The sequence below is a fragment of the Brienomyrus brachyistius genome, chromosome 14 (assembly GCF_023856365.1).
Source record: "Brienomyrus brachyistius isolate T26 chromosome 14, BBRACH_0.4, whole genome shotgun sequence".
NCBI lineage: Eukaryota > Metazoa > Chordata > Actinopteri > Osteoglossiformes > Mormyridae > Brienomyrus > Brienomyrus brachyistius.
In genome coordinates this window covers 7347852-7369343 of record NC_064546.1, presented here as the reverse complement: position 1 = coordinate 7369343, position 21492 = coordinate 7347852, and the positions used below count along the sequence as shown (strand labels likewise).

The following is a 21492-nucleotide window of genomic DNA, read 5'->3' as shown; positions in this document are numbered from 1 at the left end:
TATATACACTATATAAGGACAAGTATTCAGACTACAACTGAAGCTTTGAAGAAAATGAAATGCATTATTTTTTATAAATAGGTTGTTGAATTCTTGCAGTTTTAACAGTATAATGTCCATATCATAGCGCACAATCACTCCAGTAATAACTATGGTACTGCCCACCCCCAATTAAAAATAACTCCCTCATTTAATACCTGTCATTATTTTGAGAGCATTATTATTATTTTCTATCATGATGATAAAAATTACAGAGCCAAAAATATACCAAAACTGGTTATCTGAAGAGATTTAGTTTGATATGGTTCGGGTTTTGTGTTGAGTAGATAGAGAGGAATGGCTCTTACCTCAGCACTCTTCAGGGTCTTCATTAGGTTGGCCACCACAGTTGAAAAGGTTTTACCTAGCAACCGGCCAAGCTGCTCATAAATCGCACCCAGGCAGGCAATGGCTGCCCTGCAGAATAGATTCATGTACACATAAGCTCCAGAACTGCAGTCACACATTGACTTATTTGTTAAAACAGCAAACACCATCTGTTTAAAAGCCTTTTTGCTTCACCTTTACTAAAGTGAAATGAACACGGTGGTTACTTGTTTAGAAAGGTTAATATTCTTATTTACTACCTGGCACCCAGAGAATGACAAAGAAAAGAATCCATTGCTTTAACTGTTAACATTTCATTAAATAGATGAGTACTCAGAGTAGATAGGAGGGATAGGAGTAGACAGTGAGATCCTGTGAAGTTGTGGCTTTAATCAAGCATCCAGTGACCAAGACCAGTTTAGGCATTCTGTGTTGAAAATCACTCTATGTCCAACAGGGGAACATACCTAAACAGTAAACATTGTACAGCACTTCATGGGCCTGTTGGTGTAGCATTCAGGGTTAAATTAATAGCAGCTTCATCACACAGTTAAGAGGAGCCTTTGACACATTCTATTACCTGAGCAACGCTTTTAAAATGCCCAACTTGGAAAATTTGTTTTCAGTAACAAGTTATGGGATATTATGGCACTTTTTCAGTAGCAAAGAGGAATAAGGTCATACTGACCCGTACCACAAAGAGACACTAGTTACAGTGTGAATTCAGCTTGCTTCAATTTTCCACTGCAGAAAGGTCAGCTCGGTAAAGGCATTGCTGGGTTTGGAAGGCACCAGTGACATAAAACTAATGCTTGTTTATTGTTCACACGGTGTATATCATGATTCACTGTGCTAAGTTCCAAGTCATCAGGAATGCATCAAAACATTGTGATGTGTGATAGGAATCCATGTTCGTTGATCCAAATCAGTGTTTTCTTTCTTGTCTCTGTGCAGTTTGACCAATCAGATAGTGTGACGCAACCAGCTTAGTTTAGTCACGTTCTCGGCTCTGCTCGTAAGCAGAACCATGTCAGCGTGGGTATAGACCGAGTATGGCTCGCATAATTTACTATGGAAAACCATCTCTTTTTGGTTCACCTCGGGTTCAACTCAGTTCATAGTGGCAGTGGAAAAGCATGGATCATTAGTCAATCTGAACAAGGAACATCAAGTTACTCAGTTTATCACAATGGAACTGAAACATGTCAGCTATCAATCACCCGATCCTCCATAAATCCAGACACTACATTATCACAGCACTCAGGGGACCTATGTCAGCTTATGATGTTCATAGACCAAGAAAAATAGAAGTGATATAAAAACATCACAGTAAATTAACTCAAGTACTATGTAAGAGAGTCAGGTATCATTTATAAAACGGTTTCACTGGTAACCAACACAGCATACTATTAGAAGGGTGGATAATGTGGGAATGGTGCATGGGATGAATGCTCACAGGCGGGTTGGCAGGAAACTGGGCGAGTCGTCCCTGCTGCGGATGATGTCATTGCACTTATCGATCGTGATGGTGGCCAAAAAGGGATCACCGATCTTGTACAGCAGGGCAAAGCACTGCGAGAGAAGCTGCCGGGTTGGTGGCCCTGGAGAACCCATCAGGACTCTTGTCAGCTGGTCCACCAGGTTCTTCTGGTTCTGCTTCATCTCGACCTGGTGATACGGATGTTTTGCAAGCACTGCTTCATATAGTCATGTATATCACTCCCCAGAGCTAGTACTATGAATGGCAAAAAAGCAAAAGAATTCCATTTATCAAAGTCCAGTGAAAGTCAAAGTATCTGTATAGTTGTCTCAACTTTGCATGTGTATGAAATGTCGTACAGTGCAAATACTTAACTAGAAATGATGCTGTTGGAGCGACAGCAATGTATTCCTTGAACTACCCCGTCACCCTCTCTATTCAATCTAATCCTTACTCCTCCCACACTCCCCATCCTCTACAATTTTGAGAATTACTGGATTAATCAGATGGAAACGTGAAAGCTAATAAATGTGTTCTTACCTGAACGCTTGTGACATGTGTTGAAACTACAGCTTATCATTTATTGCATATTCTATTTACATGCCATTTAGCACAATCTTTCCCCAACAATTAGGTGGTATGGAAGTAAATGAATGACAAAAGTTGTTGATGCAAAAAACGTTGAATTACACTAATCGAATAAAAATGCATTGCATTTTTGCTTGAATATTTGGGGGCTGTAATTTAATTTGAATGTACATCTAAACATTCAATATTTCAATGGTAATTTCATTGGTAAAATAATCAATGCAAAAATATTCGGCTTCCACGATTTAATTACAAAATATACAGCTTTAAATTATAAAAATAAACTTTATATCACCTGAATTCATTTAATTTACTGTCTCCTCAAAATAAATTTCAAGACGCCAAATTGTTTTGGAAACATTAAATGCGTTTTAATGCCATCTTCATAATTCAAAATGTAATATTCAGTCTGTTTACTTTTGCTTTTCAAATACGCCACCAAAATTTAAAATATGGTCCGAAATCCAACCTTCAACATCCAGGACTAGCAGGATGAGCAGTTGAGTACTGACAGAATTCTTGTCTAGATCCAGAGTAAACTGTGAGCATGCCATAAGTAGCCCTACAAGTTTTGCTGCACCAGTGGAAAGAACGGTAAATTTTTTTTGATTGTATCAACACGGGGCGGCATGGTGATGCAGTGGTTAGCACTGTTGCCTCAAACCTCTGGGACCCGGGTTCAAGTCTCCGCCTGGGTTACATGTGTGTGGAGTTTGCACGTTCTCCCCATGTCGTCGTGGGGTTTCCTCCGGGGACTACGGTTTCCCCCCCACAGTCCAAAGACATGCTGAGGCTAATTGGACTTGCTAAATTGCCCCTAGGAATGTGTGTGTGATGACTGGTGTGTCAGTTTGCCCTGCGATGGGCTGGCCCCCCATCCTGGGTTGATCCCTGCCTCGTGCCCATTACCTACGGGACAGGCTCCGGACCTCCCGCGACCCAGTAGGATAAGCGGTTTAGAAAATGGATGGATGGATGCATCAACACGGATATGACTGTCCCAAAGTCAGCTACTGTCCCATCTCTACTACCTATAGCTAGCTAGCGGGCAAGCTAGAAAACCCAGTTGGTCCCTGCAAGTATCTAATGTAAGCAAAGTAAGTTTGGAATCAATATTCATTAAAAATCTAAATGCTAATCATCCATCCATTTTCCAAACCGCTTATCCTAATGGGTCGCGGGGGGTCCGGAGCCTATCCCGGAAGCAATGGGCACGAGGCAGGGAACAACCCAGGATGGGGGGCCAGCCCATCGCAGGGCACACTCACACACACATTCCTAAGGGCAATTTAGCAAGTCCAATTAGCCTCAGCATGTTTTTGGACTGTGGGGGGAAACCGGAGTACCCGGAGGAAACCCCACAACAACATGGGGAGAACATGCAAACTCCACACACGTGACCCAGGCGGTGACTCAAACACGGGTCCCAGAGGTGTAAGGCAACAGTGCTAACCACTGCATCACCATGCCGCCCCTAAATGCTAATCAGTTTTAGTCAATATTGCCAGCCGATATTTAAACTCTATAAATATTAAACTTGAACAATACCAAAGTGTTAGACAGGAAAGTGGAGAGATAAGATTTGGTTCTTTTGGTTATTTTTGGGTGTCCGTACTTCAGTATCAATTCTGCTAATTAATTCCATCTGTAACCCATTGTCTGACAACCTATTCCCTGTCATCCTATATCATGGAATGATAAGAGGCAAGAGAGCATTGAAATGCAGGATATTTTTTCCTGTTTTCCTGGTTGTGTTTGGGTTTCTTTTTCTCCTTTTTGTAGGGAATGTAAAGTAAAAGTAAAGTAAAGAAAAAGGAGGACTCGCACGGGAACCTGAGGTTTTCAATCGGATCGCAAAACTACTACACCTATCATGTGTTTCTAAAGGAATACCTTTATATTTTTTTGGATCACTGGACAATGGTGTGTGTTTAGCATCTTTTGTACTCTCTCGCTGCCTACCCCTTAAACATCTGACAGGTTGCGTGTGCAGACAAGGCGTCAGGCTGGTCTGGTGCAATGTACTGTGCAATGTACAGCGGTACCCTGGTTTGCAAACATAATTCATTCCGGAAACATGCTTGTAAACCAAAGCACTCATATATCAAAGCAAATTTTCCCATAAGAAATTATGGAAACTCAGACGATTCGTTCCACAACCCAAAAATATTCATATAAAATGATTAATACAAAATATAAAGTAAAAATACATAAATCAAAATTAACCTGCACTTTACCTTTGAAAATAATCATGGATGGTATAAGGGAGACAAGAGAGAGGAGAAGAGGAGGGTTATTTTGTAGGACGACTTTCAGTATAACTAAAGGAATAACATCTGTTGGCTCACTGAAATCTTTTTCTTTTTGTGTGACTTTACCAAGGAACCTATTGAATGACAGCTGCTTTTGTGTCCTTTTTGATTTCGTGGAAATGTGACATTACATTGTCGTTAAACAGATTCATCGCTCGTGCTTGTCATGCCCGGCTCGTCTGCTCCTCCTGTGTGCCACGCCCCCGATTACCCACATGTTTTCTCCCGATTGTACCCAGCTGTGTCTAGTTAATTTGCTCAGTCCTGTGTATTTCAGTCCGTGTCTTACCTGAGTCCATTGTCTGTCATTGATGTTAGTTATCGTCTGATGTTTCCCGTCCGTAGCCTTTTGAATAAATCCCGAGTTTGCCCCGATCCTGCATGCCTGCTTGCTTTTCTGCCCGCTCGCCTGCCTGTGCGCATTACCCGCGCTAACCGATCGTGACAGTGCTGCTATGGCCTTATTCGGATGGTGCTTTTCTACTAAATTTTCACCATACGAGTGAGGGACGCTGACTGAGACCGAGCATGGGAGATGATTACCCAAAAAACAAAACTGTGAAGAACCATCAGCTACGTTGTGATCACGTAATGGTAGGCAGACAAAGCGTATACATAATACTCATACTGCAAGACATCGCTCGTTCATCAAGTTAAAATTTATTTTAAATTTGTGCTCGTCTTGCAAAACACTCGCAGACTGTTACTCACAGTCCAAGGTTTTAGTGTAGTTGCAAGGGACCTGCTGACGATCGGCTCAAATCAAAGAACATATATTATTTCCTTTAGGGTGTTCTATCATGGGCCCATTAATTAGAGTTTATTTATAAATTAATTCTGATATGGTCGTTTCCCATTATCATGTGGCAGCATTGCAGGATTTTTGGTTGTACTATTCTTTGTTTGTAAGCGTACCTGCTAAATGATTTTGTCCTGGAGATTGAATAAATTAGTTTTAAGTGTAATTGGACCTGTGGTCCATAACTGGGAATCTAGAACCTGGACAATAAGAGGTGCTTCATTGTCATGGACTGGACCCCTGGCACAGAGGTGATTGAAGAGGCAATGGAGATGATTGCATTGGACAATTAGGCATTATCTGTAGTGAAGGATGAGGGATTTCAGTGGCACATTCCCCATCATCTCAAGAAATAAGCAATGCGTCTTCCTCTCAGGTCGTCAATCATAAACTTTGCCAATCCGAAAATACAGATAAATCACATCCAGTATTGATTTAAAACAGAACGCAACATATTTTACAATAGGAGATAAGTAAACAGCTGCCATCAGATCAGGTCAGGTCAGGTCAAGTTCGGGAGCATGCGCTGATGCACCACACCCATCACGCGGCGAAACTCCTCAGGATCCCAGCCAGCAACACTGTAAACAGACACGCTGTCCAGTCCTACCCTCCAGAAATGGCCATCCATCTGCCGCAGCCAGGTGTTACGTGGGCAACAACTTTGCTTGGTCCAGCCGCTTGGGTACTCAGCAATGAGGAACCTGTGAGCCGGATCACCATCAGGGAAACACGCCACATGACCATAGTGCTCCCTCACAATGTGGGTAATGTGCCTCATTCAGGACTCCTCTAGCAAACACTTATTCAACACAAAGTTAAACCAGTGGTATCTAAGGGTTCTCCAAAGAGACACAGTACCAAACGAGTCCAATCTTCGTCTTAGCTTACTGGATAATGTCCATATTCCACAGCCACACAGCAAGACAGGGAGCACCAGAACACTAAAGACTTGGACCTCTGTCCTCTTGCAAAGATATCGGGAGCATCACACACCCCTTTCTAGTGCCTTCATGACCCCCCATGCTCAATCCGTCTGCTCACTTAATCGAAAGAGTCACCAGAGATATGAATATCACTGCATAGATAAGTAAATCTCCCGACAAGCTCAACATTCTCCACCACAGACAGACACACTACAGATGGCTGTCCCTAAGAAGTCATTAAAGGTCTGGATCTAGGTCTTTATCCAGGACATCCACCATTCCAGACACTCAGACTCCTCCCTCAGTCTCTCGAGAGCCCCAATCAGAGCCTCCATAGACTCTGCTAAGACCACAGCATCGTCTGCAAAAAAAAAGATCAGTAAATCTTTCTTCACCAATGGACGCCCCACAGCTGCTGGACCCCACAACCCTGCCCAACACCCAGTCTATACAAGCACCGAACAGAGTAGGAGCAAGAACACACCCCTGGCAAACCCCAGAATCAACTGGGAAGAACGCAGAGGTTCTCTCTCCACTCTACACAGCACCCAGACTACTAGTGTACAGGCCGGCCATAATGTCCAGCAACTTCGGAGGGATCCCGCAAAGTCCCACAGGGCAACTTTATCAACTGAGTCAAACACTTTATGAAAATCGACAAAGGATGCAAAAAAAAATATTTGCGTTTGCGCTCGATGAAGACCCTCAGTGCCAGAAAAGGATAGATGGTAGATTTCTTACACGTAAAACCAGTTTACTCAGATTGCTGACAGGCAAGCAAGTGATCCTGTTAAGGATGACCCTGGCAAGGACCTTACCCAGCACTGAAAGCAGTGTTATCCCCCTGTAGTTTCCACAATCACCCATCACTTTCCAGATAAGGACTACAAGTCCCGTTTTCCAGTCAGTTGGGATGATGCATAACTAACAAATGAAAGCAAAGATTGCCTGCAATGCCAGGAGGGCAGTCTTACCACCAGCCTGGAGAAGTTCACCTCGTATACCACAGATCCCTGCAGCCTTCCCAACCTCCAGCTGATTCACCATACGTGCAATCTCAATGAGATTGGCTGGTTCAGAGCTGATCGGAGAATCAGCTTCGAGAATCATGGACCCAGAGATGTCCAACTTCCTAGTCGGAGGATCAGCTTTAAACAATGGCTCAAAGTAGCCGGCCCAGCAGGTCACAACTACAGTGTCACCCGTAAGGACTGTTACATCACCTGCCTTGACTGCAAGTCTCAGACGAACATTCGGATTCAGATGTGCATAAATCTTCGATTCCTCTGTAAGCATTATGCGAGTCACCAGATCACTGATGGTGTGTCATCTGCTCACAAAGTCGTCGAACAAACGCTTCCTTATCTGCAATCAGAGCCCTTACAGCCTCTCAGTTCCCAGTACAGACTGGAGTTGCCACCAAGTCATGCGCTGTGATTCCTCTCAATAATATCCAGGGTGTCCTGCAAGATTAAACGCCTCTTTCAGGGAACACTGGCAACACCAAGACAGTCCTTGGCAACCTTCAGGACCATATCATGGAAGGTCTCCCACATCACATTAGAGTCAGCAGTCGCACCCAAGTCTGCAATTTCCTCACACAAACTGCATGCAAACTCATCAGAAACAGCTTGATCTTGAAGTCTGGCTAAGTCCAGCCTGGTCCTCTTAGTAGGTGCTAGGCTACTGGATCTAAGCTGAATCTTCAGATTAGTAACAACAAGTCTGTGGTCATAATTTACAAACTGGTGCCAGTGGTCACACTGAAGTCACATATGACTAGGGGCACCCATCAACTACTGAGCAAAATTGAGAGTAAAATGTCTCCCTCAATGAGACATCACTCACCATCTCATAATACGCTAGTTGAAAGCATTATGAAATGCAATGCACTTTTATTCGTGCATTATTAAATGAAATGAGTTTTTATTCAAGCATTATTAAATCCAATGTGTTTTGATTCGATTAGTTTAATTCAGGTTTTTTTTGCATCAACAAGTTTTTCCATAAGTGGTTACCTGTATTTTATTTTATATATCTTAATGTCGATGCCTTAAAATGTCATTTATATGTCTAAATATTTATATTCTATTTATTTCACATTTGCATTAGGAACAATATTTTGTATAACTGTATCAGACATGGGGCGGCATGGTGGTGCAGTGGTTAGCACTGTTGCCTCACACCTCTGGGACCCGGGTTCGAGTCTCCGCCTGGGTCACATGTGTGCGGAGTTTGCATGTCCTCCCCATGTCTTCGTGGGGTTTCCTCCGGGTACTCCGGTTTTCCCCCACAGTCCAAAAACATGCTGAGGCTGATTGGACTTGCTAAATTGCCCATAGGTGTGCATGTGTGAGTGAATGGTGTGTGAGTGTGCCCTGCGATGGGCTGGCCCCCCATCCTGGCTTGTTCCCTGCCTCATGCTCATTGCTTCCGGGATAGGCTCCGGACCCCCCGCGACCCAATAGGATAAGCGGTTTGGAAAATGGATGGATGGATGGATGTATCAGACGTGGCAATTTTATATATGGAGCAGGCCTGGGCAATATGACGATATCATTGGTAATCAGGTATCATTGTCGATACCTGAAACTGATTAACCAGTGATCATTGCCTTTGTCGGTGAAGTAGGCTTAGGCTAGCTTGATGCGTTTGGCTATGAGTTCAACCATTTGGCCTACATTTCCAACACAGATTAAAGAAACACACACACGGCTGTTATTTTTAAACTGCAAGCTTACCGTAAGTTTGTGAACCACTGCCTTTTTTTTAAGATATTGCCCAGCCCTAATACTTTTATGCAAAAGGAATTACATTAGAGGGAAAGGCTACAATTTGTGTATGGTCCCTGGGATTTGACCCCAAAAGTTCCCTACATTTTGCAGACTGGCTACCAGACTGCTACTGATAAAATTGGCAAGGAGATTAGCTATGTAACATCAAGATAAAACTTTATTTTAGAATATTCAGAAAATCATCTAGAACCCAGAATTACTAATCTCTACAATATTTCTGGTATGTTTGCAAAAAAATCCACGGAATAAGTTTAGATGGCAAATGGCTGTGTTTACAAGATGGCGGCTGCAGGCTCCATTTTTGCCCTTGGCTGCCCTCTGTCATTGCAGTTCAATTTTCCAATTTTGAGGTGGTTTTGGGTCTAGTCAAATGTACATTTTCAGGTATAGATATTCATCCATATAATGTTTTAGTGAAGTTATATGATCCATTAATGTTCAAAAAGAGCAAATACAGTAATAAGTTGAGTGATCCCTTTCACAATGAAGCCAATTCTTCTCTTTGCTGTGACTAAGAGCTGTTGCTTGAATTTCTGTGCTAATTGTCTCAAAATCCGACAAGCTCCAGACCGGAATTAGTCATCTGGGGTGCGTAATATTTTTGAGTTATTGTCTTAACAAGAAAGATTCTGCGGCGGCGGCAAACTGGTCACAAAGCTATAGAACTACTACAATAAATAGAATATAAATATGCAAGACGTAGAAACATAACGTTAATATAGTAAAATCTAGACATAAAACAAAAAAAGTACAATTAAACACATAACTGGGTAACAGAGATTATGCAAATAATGGATAGAATGGCATAATGTAATAGATAGATGAAACAGATTTTAGTGTCAATGTTTTGAGTCCAGTGCAGAGAGAGGGTCAGTCAGTCCATTTTGCAGAGCCAGTCTTAGAGTGGGAGGGGCCAGAGTGTTCAACAGTCAAACAGCTTGGGGAAAAGGCTCTATAGACAAAATTACGTCTGTTTTGACTGACAGACTGACTGACTGACAGACAGACAGACTAAGGGGGGGGGGGAGAGACCCAAGGCTACAGGGCAGAATATCAAAGATTTGGATATCAGTGGGCTCAAAACATTCCCATTAAAGAGCAGCAGGATACTGTGCCAGGGGTGCTGCTGGACATTTTGGACCCCATGAAAGCATATCATATTGGGTCCCCAGCCAAGAGCAATTGAATTATGTTCCAAATTTTTCAGCCCCATCACTCAGGGGTCCTTGGCATGGGCGTCGCCGCCATTAAGTCTGAAGGGACGTGTCCCCCTCACATTTCATAATTATTCGTTTGGCCCCCCCACATTTAACATAAAATATTCATTTTATGCTAGTGTGTCCCCCCCACATTCAAAATGCTTCTGACGCCCCTGGTCCTTGGTATCATCTCATCCTAACTCCCCCCCCCTCTTAAGGCACCCCTGCTCTGTGCACTCAGCTTACATTCCAGCTGGTCCTTACTGAAACCAAGCTAATCCTGTCACAAGCTAAGAAAGCAAGCTAAATTTGTCTACCCTCTCTCACAAACCTCCAGCAAGAAAAACACAGTCAAGCCCCAGCCAACAGGCCCAATGGCGTTCAACAGCAGAGTGAAAAAAGTGCACATTTGCCCAGCATGAGAAACACGGTACCCTTATGGGGAGCCACTGCACATCCAGCTCAGGCCCGTCCTCACCCTGTCAGCTGTTGGCAGCAGCCTCTTCAGGAAGCTTAGCCATTCAAAAATGAAGGCCGCCCTCTGGTGATCCCCCAGCTGGCCGCACACCTCCTCGTTCAGCAGCAGACTGTGGGCCAGCTCCATCTCGGCTGTGCCTGCCAGGTGACCCTGCTACCATATGGCACTGTACCACACTGACCTGGCCAAACCACCTGCAAGCAGCACAGGGAAAACAGGAATATGCTGCTCAGTTCAGAAAAGCAAGCCAAATAAACAGCAGACAAAAGCAGATATGCATCACCACAAAAGAGAAAGCAAAATCATGAGGAAAGAATGCAATAACATTAAAAAATCTACCAGTAATGGGTAGCCAAATGCACATGCATTCAAAAACAATTTAACTGTGTTTTTCATGTTATTCCTGTCCCTCTCCTCAAGTCTAAAGCCTTTGCGTAACAGTGTAAGGCAATCTAAAACATGGGTTGTGAATAATTCAGTCATATTGTACAGTACTGCACTCTTGATTACCTGCTTGTAAACCAGCTGGTGGGCTCCTCAGATAGAAGCCCCCCCTCAGGGAGAGCTGTGAGCCCCGTGTCCCAAACTACGTTATCCAACTCAATTCCAGCTGAAAAAAAGAGAAATGTAGTGTGTGATATGCTATAGATGGCATATTGCTATTTGATATAAAAAGGTGTTTCAAAACAACCTAGACAGTTCTAAGCTGGTATATCTATACATTATTACATTCTTAAAACATTACAAAGAAAAATTATCCATATATCTTGAAACTACTTATCTATTACAGAGTCATGAAGACCTTGGTTGAGATGCCAGGATATTGCAAAACACAAACATAATGTCCATTTCAGAAACACCGCAGACCTTTACACTGCGGGAGGAAACAGAGTAAATGTGTGCGACACAGAGAGCATGGAGAGCCCACAAATGCCTTGAAGGCGAGATTCAGACCCCCAGCCAGACCCCCACCATGCTGCCTCAGAGAAACCGAAAGGAACATTTTACCTCAGCACACCAGCCCACCAAAACTCTGCTTTGAGTCATAACAAGCATCCAGAAGATTTATTTTGTCCCAGGAAATTTTATTCCTGATATTATAAATATAGATAACTTGTAAAACATTCAATTCCTTGTTCATTTGCTAAAAGAAAATAAACAGGGTAAAAATGTTCATTTATACTCAAAGTAAATTGATATAGTCACCTCATGAAAGAATATACAGCAGACCCCTGTCAATGCTACATCCGCAGAACAGCCCCTTCTTACACTACAACTCATTAAAAACAACTTTAGGTTTCAATTTGCTGCTGCAAGGTCATTCTGCTTATCAAATTTCAGTATCTATCAGATAATAGTGCAACAAAAGAGCGACTTGAAATAAATATACTGTAAAAACTAATATTATTATAAAAAATATTTCAAACATGCCTTAGAATCGTTTTACAGGCGGTGGCATACTTTTCTGGTTTTGGTGCAGTTCATATCCATTGGTATACCACACTCAGTGGTATAGCAATATCTATTTATTACAGAATATAGGTTTTAATAACCGTAACCCCTAATTTCCACCACAGAACTTTGAAACGTTGTGTGACTACCTTTCAGATGGAACATTATGAGGATGGAATGGGAGACATATTACACCTTATTACATATTACACCTTATTACAAAGATTTTTGTAGTGTTTTTGTTCCTTGCGGGCACAAAAAAACAAATCGTTTGTACAACTAAATCAATTGGAGAGCTAGAAATAGCAATCTGAGACCACGAAAGTTTATCGCGCGCACATAGAGATTTCGTAAGCTCGATTTCAATATAAACTGCTCGTAGCCCCTATAAGGTTCCGTACCTCAGTAACACAGCATGAAGCAAAACCCGAAGGTACTGGCCAGTGATATGCTAGTACTGTTACTTCCAATTTCAAGGGACATGGTCACAATCTCGGACACAAAAAATCCAGCAAAAATACCGATAAAATGTTGATATTTTATTCTTTATAACTGTGCAGAAAAACAAGCAATTCAACAGCATCACAGCGTTGTCAGGATACATTTAAACAGCATCTAGATCAGGGCCGTAAGTTACACTGGTGTTATTAAAACACAACAAATATTAAATCAGAGCCTAGATCAAACTCAGCATTTAAAAGTAGATCAACAAAAATTAAAGGTCTTCTTCCAGTTCTTTATTATATATTAAAATGTCCCTCGGGCTACTTAATGAGCTGTCTGATTCAAAAAGCAAGACATTTAAAGGTTACCTCTCCACTGATTAGTATAATAATTAAGATTAGATGGTCAAAGTACTCCCTAGCTAACAATGAAGCAGGACAACGGTTCCAATGAGGATGTCACATGAAATGAGCAATAGTTCTCTTTTCTGCACGTAAGCAATGTAAAACTCAGCAAAACAGGATGCATATAAATATAACTCATAAATATATTCATTACGCTGCCAGTCAGAGAGATCGAGAATTATTTGTGAATATATCCAGATAGCGATCCCGGACAGCTAACCCTCTGAGACCCCCCCAGCCCCGTTCGCAAAAGACTCCACTAAACGTGAAGCAGAAAAAAGTTCCCTTACCGCGTAGTCATGATCTTTTTACATCTCAGATCGTAATACGGAAAGCTGCAAATCACAGCGCATCAACAAGGGATGTCCGACCGACAGCAGGACAACAGCTGCCAATTCAAGTCGTCAGTGAAAAGACACCCGCCATTCCCCTCGGAAGAGAAAGAGCTGAGCCAAGAAGCATCGAGTAATTTCAGGGCGGTCAATCGATTCCGCAGCTGGACACTCCCCGAGCCTCACAACGCAGAGAGACTCGCGATCCCACTCGGAAGGGAACCGAGCAGAGCCCAGAAACAGCGAGCGATGGCAGGGCGACCAGCCGATTTCGCCACTGGGCACTCAGTGGTTTCCATCATGTTTCTGAATTTCGAAGTCGCACAATAACGCATAAAAGACACCCGAGATGCGCCGTCATTTGAATTTGTATTGTGCAAGTTCAAAGGTCCACACTTACGTAGCAGATATGCTGACCAAACAAATGTCCTAAAATTATATTTAGTCATTAGGAATGATTCAGTAGTTAATAACAAGCAGACTATCGTCCCAAAACAATACTGGTGCTAAAATTCAAGCATTGGCCCTTATGGACATAAAACTCTCCTTTACAATAACATAGAAGTACCTTTGTCAAGATTAATAGATCTCAGCTGTCATAATAAAGCATATTACTCTTTATAATGTATTCACTATTTTAGGCCCAAATTTAGTTTAAAAAAAGTTCAGAGAGGAGTTCTACCTCACAGAACCCAAGGACAAAATAAACAAGGTAGCCTTTCAAGGATGGAAACTAAACATTGTGAAGCTGAAATATATCCTGAAATGAGGTCTAGGTGGTAGGAAAATGGTGTGGAGTAGAAGGTCCGTTGTCTGGCCTCTGCAGAAAAGTTAAATGTCCAAGGGCCCTTGAACAAGGCCCTTAACTCCCAGTTCCCCGAGTGCTGCTAAGTAGATGCCCCTTCGCTGTGACCCTAAGCTTCCTCTCACCTGCATGTGTATTTGTCTGTTTCATGGAGAGCAAGATGGGACAAAGTGAACAGAGAATTTCCCCATGGGGATTAATAAAGTATCACTATTCTATTCTATTGTCAGAGGCCTTGTCCTGCCAACATTGGGCTGCTTCCAGACCATATTGTGTGGTTTTTGAGAGGTACTTCAACTTAACATTTTGCTACCCTGTGCCCTAGAAACTTCTGAGGATATTCTGAAATATACATTGTCTCAAATATTCAACACTTAATGTTTTAAAAAAAATAAAAATCATCTTCAATATAAATAAAAAACAAGTATAATTCAACCAAAATTAGATCTAGATCCTCAGATGACCCCAACCTTCCAGTTCATTTAATCCCTACTCCTCCAACATCCCCCACCCTGTGCAATCTCTAGACCCTCACACAGTCTCCCCACCTCTCCAAAAAATCATTGTTAATAGCTTAACTTTGTGTGACTTGTCTCATTGTAAGCAAGTTTACCAGTCCAGTGTCTATCCTTTCAGGTGCCACCACTAAAAGACACTGCTTTCTATGCAGATTAAAAACATAATACAAAATACCAAAGTGTGGCAATTCACTTCATTCCTTACTCAGAATCCACAATTTAAAAAGTATTTGAATAAAGAAGTCAGTTTTCTGACAACAGTAAGTAGTAAGTAAGTAAACTTTATTTATAAAGCACTTTTCACAAACAAAAGTCACAAAGCATTATACAAGTCAAGAAGAACCATTGACAGATAGATAGACAGATAGATACCAGAACAGGTCTCCTTATATTTCACCAAACTTGATTATAAAAGTTAAAGCTTTTATTACGGCTTTGATTATTTCCTATGCAATGTCCTCTACGTTCCAGCTGTGGGTCAAGACAGGGGTGTCTGATCTCCCATCTTCTACTTGCCTGAGCCATAGAACCACTTAACAATATCTATCAGGCAACATGCTGATATAAGCAGAATAAAATTAGGATCAACAAAACATACAATACTTTCTATATGCAGACAATATATTGTTATACTTCAGCTCTTCAAGTATATCCTGAACAATGTCAGTGGTTGTGACTGAAGATTTATTTTTTTTCAATTTTAGGAAAAATATAATCACACCGACAATTGAAATAAATGAATACTAATACTGATGTGTATCATTATATGTAAAGTATTAAAGTATGCTGAGAAAGTATTGATTTAAAGCAGTAATCCAGTAAGATTTTAAAATCTGAACTCTGTTTTAAATGTAATTTAATTTCAGTCATTCTCTGGAATATAGTACTGTTCAGTCTGGTTATTTTTGCATTTTAAAAAAGTAATATATAATGTTGTATGACTGGCTGAAAGATATGTAAAAGCACACACAATAATAAATATTAATAAATAAATATAGGGGGTGGCACTGCTGCCTTACACCTCTGAGATTAGGGTTAAAGTCTCTGTCAGGGTTCCATGTGTGTGGAGTTTGCAAGTTCTCCTTTGTTGTTATGGAGTCTTCTCCAGGTACTCTGGTCCCCCCACACCCCCAGGCCAAAAACCTGCTGAGGTCAATTGCAGTTATCAAAATGTGTTTGTGTGTGTGTCTGTGTCTCTGTGTGTGGATGGCTGGAAATAAATATACAGTGGGGCAAAAAAGTATTTGGTCAGCCACCGATTGTGCAAGTTCTCCCACTGAAAATGATGGCAGAGGTCAGTAATTTTCATCATAGGTACACTTCAACTGTGAGAGACAGAATGTGAAAAAAAAATCCATGAATTCACATGGTAGGATTTTTAAAGAATTTATTTGTAAAATAGGGTGGAAAATAAGTATTTGGTCAATTCAAACAAGGAAAATCTCTGGCTCTCACAGACCTGTAACGTCTTCTTTAAGAAGCTTTTCTGTCCTCCACTCGTTACCTGTCTTAATGGCACCTGTTCGAACTCATTATCTGTATAAAAGACACCTGTCCACAGCCTCAAACAGTCAGACTCCAAACTCCACTATGGCCAAGACCAAAGAGCTTTCGAAGGACACCAGGAAAAGAATTGTAGACCTGCACCAGACTGGGAAGAGTGAATCTACAATAGGCAAGCAGCTTGGTGTGAAAAAATCAACTGTGGGAGCAATTATCAGAAAATGGAAGACATACAAGACCACTGATAATCTCCCTCGATCTGGGGCTCCACGCAAGATCTCATCCCGTGGGGTCAAAATGATCATGAGAACGGTGAGCAAAAATCCCAGAACCACACGGGGGGACCTGGTGAATGACCTGCAGAGAGCTGGGACCAAAGTAACAAAGGTCACCATCAGTAACACACTACAACGGCAGGGAATCAAATCCTGCAGTGCCAGACGTGTTCCGCTGCTGAAGCCAGTGCATGTCCAGGCCCGTCTGAAGTTTGCCAGAGAGCACATGGATGATACAGCAGAGGATTGGGAGAATGTCATGTGGTCAGATGAAACCAAAGTAGAACTTTTTGGTCTAAACTCAACTCGTCGTGTTTGGAGGAAGAAGAATACTGAGTTGCATCCCAAGAACACCATACCTACTGTGAAGCATGGGGGGGGAAACATCATGCTTTGGGGCTGTTTTTCTGCTAAGGGGACAGGACGACTGATCCGTGTTAAGGAAAGAATGAATGGGGCCATGTATCGTGAGATCTTGAGCCAAAACCTCCTTCCATCAGTGAGAGCTTTGAAGATGAAACGTGGCTGGGTCTTCCAACATGACAATGATCCCAAACACACTGCCCGGGCAACAAAGGAGTGGCTCCGTAAGAAGCATTTGAAAGTCCTGGAGTGGCCTAGCCAGTCTCCAGACCTCAACCCCATAGAAAATCTGTGGAGGGAGTTGAAAGTCCGTGTTGCTCGGCGACAGCCCCAAAACATCACTGCTCTCGAGAAGATCTGCATGGAGGAATGGGCCAAAATACCAGCTACTGTGTGTGCAAACCTGGTAAAGACCTATAGTAATCGTTTGACCTCTGTTATTGCCAACAAAGGTTATGTTACAAAGTATTGAGTTGAATTTTTGTTATTGACCAAATACTTATTTTCCACCCTGATTTACAAATAAATTCTTTAAAAATCCTACCATGTGAATTCATGGATTTTTTTTTTTCACATTCTGTCTCTCACAGTTGAAGTGTACCTATGATGAAAATTACTGACCTCTGCCATCATTTTCAGTGGGAGAACTTGCACAATCGGTGGCTGACCAAATACTTTTTTGCCCCACTGTATCAGCAATCACATAACCAAGTAGACTTCCAGGGCATAGTTGCCATGGAAACTTTATGCCATTTTGTGATGGATATGGCTGTATGCACTCACAGCAAATGTCATGTCAATTGACCAAAGACTGGACAAAATATAAGTTCACTGCCTGTGTCACAGTTTTGCTGCTGAATCTGATAGGTTGTAATGGACAAATGGTTTTGAAAATAAAAAAATCTATCTGATAACTTTCATGAGGCTTTATCTTAAAATCATCTGTGGTGAAGATATGAGGCTAGTGGCCACTGAAAACTTTGTAAGGTTTTGATTAAATCCAAAATAGCCACCACATAAATTTGGTTGACAGAATGTTTTAAGATATCACTGGATATAACAGCTACTTTCATAAGGCCAAAAAGTCTGCTGGTATGAGCAAAAATGCAGTTTTGCTTGTTGCAGCACCCACCAGTGGTCAAATGACACACAATTTTTTTGGACAGGGGCTGCATGTCCCTCACCACACCTAGAGTTGCCAATTGTGCCATGTTAACTGGGACATCCCATATTTTGACTGAAATTTATTTCTCCCATTCAGGACAGCCATTGTCCCATATTTCAAACTCGGAATTCTAAGTGCAGGTGCACTGACAGAATACACCACTAGAGGGTGTTACATTCATCTGTCTAGATGGTTGCAGTGTCAGAGAATCCATGACAACATTTAGAAAAATATCTGTGGGCTGATCTTGGATCAGATTTGCTACACATATGTGTTTAGAGAGTAACCTCGCACGTTCATGCACAGATGTGCATGTGCTGTTACATTAAGATGAATAAATTAAGATGGATGAAGGACCAGCTAAAAAGAAAAGATTGTGTAGCTATAATAAGCGGTGGGAAAAGAAAATGTCTTGGGTAAATCCCAATCAAGAATGATCCAACAAGAGCCTTTTGCATATTATGCCGTCAATAGTTTCTTATTAGCCATGGGGGAGAGAATGACGTGACTCTGCCCTCCTTTCTGAATTTCTCCTCAAAGAAGGTACCACAGTGAAAAAAAATATGATTTTTTTTTAGCTGACAGGGAACCTGCTGGGTTATGTTCACGTGTCATTCTTACCGTATAATGTAATTCTGTATTATTTGAGCCCTGTAAAATACTTTCAATCGCATCCGTGTGAAATGTTCTGCATGGTAGGGGTCCTGCAGAATCCTGCATGCTGTTCCTAGAGTTTGCTGCTCACACAGAGATAAAAGTGCTCTGACCATGATCTTAGAGCAGACTTTCATTGTGTTGTGCAGGTGTGTCCTGTGCTGCAGACTGGTGGAGTGATACCAGCAGGCGATGGAAAAACAGAGGACACTCTCAATGAAGGAGTAGTAAAAGGTGAGTATGACCTTGGTGACCCCAAAGCTGTTGAGCTTCCTTAGGAGATATTGCCGCTGCTGACATCTCCTTAGAATGTACTCAGTGTTGGAGGCAAACATTAGGGTGCAGTGGAAGATAGTGCCCAGATATTTGTACTCCTCCACCACCTCCACTACCTGCCTGTGGATTATGCTGACAGATCCTGTCCCCAGCTCCCTCTTTTTATTAGAGAAGGTAAATATTTATGTTATACTGCACTGGGCATGGGACTGCTTGGGATAAGTAGTTCCAATAAAACGTATTATATGATATATTGCTCTTCGCAGTAATAATTTCTGTAATCATGTTAAAGTTTACTATAAAGAGAAATGTTTCTGTGCAAAAGGTCAGCATGAGAAATGGGTGTCTGGAAGCTTAAGTGTGAAGATACATAACGACCACCATCCTCAGCCCAAGCCACAGCGGAGGTCCTTCAAGGTCCATTAGTTCAAAACCAGTACATTTTTAACATCCATCCATCCATCCATCCATCCATCCATCATCTTCCGCTAAATCCCGGGTCGGGTCGCGGGGGCAGCAGTCTCAGCAGGGAGACCCAGACTTCCCTCTCCCCGGCCACTTCATCCAGCTAATCTGGGGGGACCCCGAGGCATTCCCAGGCCAGCCGAGAGACATAGTCTCTCCAGCGTGTCCTGGGTCTTCCCCGGGGCCTCCTCCCAGTGGGACATGCCCGGAACACCTCACCAGGGAGGCGTCCAGGAGGCATCCTAATCAGATGCCCGAGGCACCTCATCTGGCTCCTCTTGATGTGGAGGAGCAGCGGCTCTACTCTGAGTCCCTCCCGAATGACTGAGCTCCTCACCCTATCTCTAAGGGAGAGCCCAGCCACCCTGCGGAGGAAACTCATTTCGGCCGCTTGTACCCGCGATCTCGTTCTTTCGGTCACTACCCAAAGCTCATGACCATAGGTGAGGGTAGGAACGTAGATCGACTGGTAAATCGAGAGTTTCGCCTTTTGGCTCAGCTCTCTCTTCACCATGACAGACCGATGCAGCGCCCGCATCACTGCTGACGCCGCACCGATCCGCCTGTCGATCTCCAGCTCCATTGTTCCCCCACTCGTGAACAAGACCCCGAGATACTTAAACTCCTCCACTTGGGAGAGGACTCCATCCCCAACCCAGAGAGAGCATTCTACCCTTTTCCGGCTGAGAACCATGGTCTCGGATTTGGAGGTGCTGATCCTCATCCCAGCCGCATCACACTCGGCTGCGAACCATCCCAGGTCACGGTCGAAGGTCACGGTCCGATGAGGCCAACAGAACCACATCATCTGCAAAAAGCAGAGACCTAATCCTGAGGTCACCAAACCGGACACCCTCAACGCCCTGGCTGCACCTAGAAATTCTGTCCATAAAAACTATGAACAGAATCGGTGACAAAGGGCAGCCCTGACGGAGTCCAACCCTCACTGGAAACGAGTCCGACTTATTGCCGCCCGGTACCCCATACTCCCGGAGCACCCCCCACAGGACTCCCCGAGGGACACGGTCGAATGCCTTCTCCAAGTCCACAAAACACATGTAGACTGGTCGGGCAAACTCCCATGAGCCCTCCAAAACCCTGCTGAGAGTATAGAGCTGGTCCACTGTTCCACGGCCAGGGCGAAAACCACACTGCTCCTCCTGAATCCGAAGTTCGACAATCCGGCGGACCCTCCTCTCCAGGACCCCCGAATAGACCTTACCAGGGAGGCTGAGGAGTGTGATCCCCCTATAGTTGGAGCACACCCTCCGGTCCCCCTTCTTAAAGAGGGGGACTACCACCCCGGTCTGCCAGTCCAGAGGCACTGCCCCCGATGTCCACGCGATGCCGCAGATGCGTGTCAACCAGGACAGCCCCACAACATCCAGAGCCTTGAGGAACTCCGGGCGGATCTCATCCACCCCCGGGACCTGGCCACCGAGGAGCTTTTTAACCACCTCAGCGACCTCCGCCCCAGAGATAGGCGAGTCCACCCCCAAGTCCCCACACCCTGCTTCCATTACAGAAGGCGTGTCGGTGGGATTGAGAAGGTCTTCGAAGTATTCCCTCCACCGACCCAGAACGTCCCAAGTTGAGATCAGCAGCGCACTATCCCCACCATAAACAGTGTTGATGTTGCACCGCTTCCCCGCCCTGAGCCGCCGGATGGCGGACCAGAACCTCCTCGAAGCCGTCCGGAAGTCGTTTTCCATGGCCTCGCCAAACTCCTCCCACACCCGAGTTTTTGCCTCAGCAACCGGCAAAGCCGCATCCCGCTTGGCCTGCCGGTAGCCGTCAGCTGTGTCTGGAGTTCCACAGGCCAAAAAGGCCCAGTAGGACTCCTTCTTCAGCTTGACGGCATCCCTTACCACCGCTGTCCACCAGCGGGTTCGG

General features: G+C 43.4%; 1 protein-coding gene across 10 annotated transcripts in view; it reads right to left on the bottom strand.

Moving 5' to 3' along the window:
- The window catches only part of heatr5a (HEAT repeat containing 5a), a 114798-nt gene extending 101008 nt beyond the window's left edge, over positions 1–13790 (bottom strand). For 5 of the 10 annotated variants that reach the window (XM_048974905.1, XM_048974908.1, XM_048974907.1 and 2 more), the window contains exons 1-5: positions 13534–13788; positions 11454–11553; positions 10944–11137; positions 1823–2034; positions 348–456 (exon numbers count right to left, since the gene is read on the bottom strand). In XM_048974905.1, the coding sequence (XP_048830862.1) occupies positions 348–456; positions 1823–2034; positions 10944–11069 (447 nt within the window). In that variant the 5' untranslated portion in view covers positions 11070–11137; positions 11454–11553; positions 13534–13788. Of the gene's footprint in view, positions 1–347; positions 457–1822; positions 2035–10943; positions 11138–11453; positions 11554–13533 lie in introns of all 10 variants that reach the window. The other 5 variants (XM_048974906.1, XM_048974909.1, XM_048974912.1 and 2 more) reach the window with 3 other exon arrangements.
- Positions 13791–21492: the final 7702 nt, after the last annotated feature.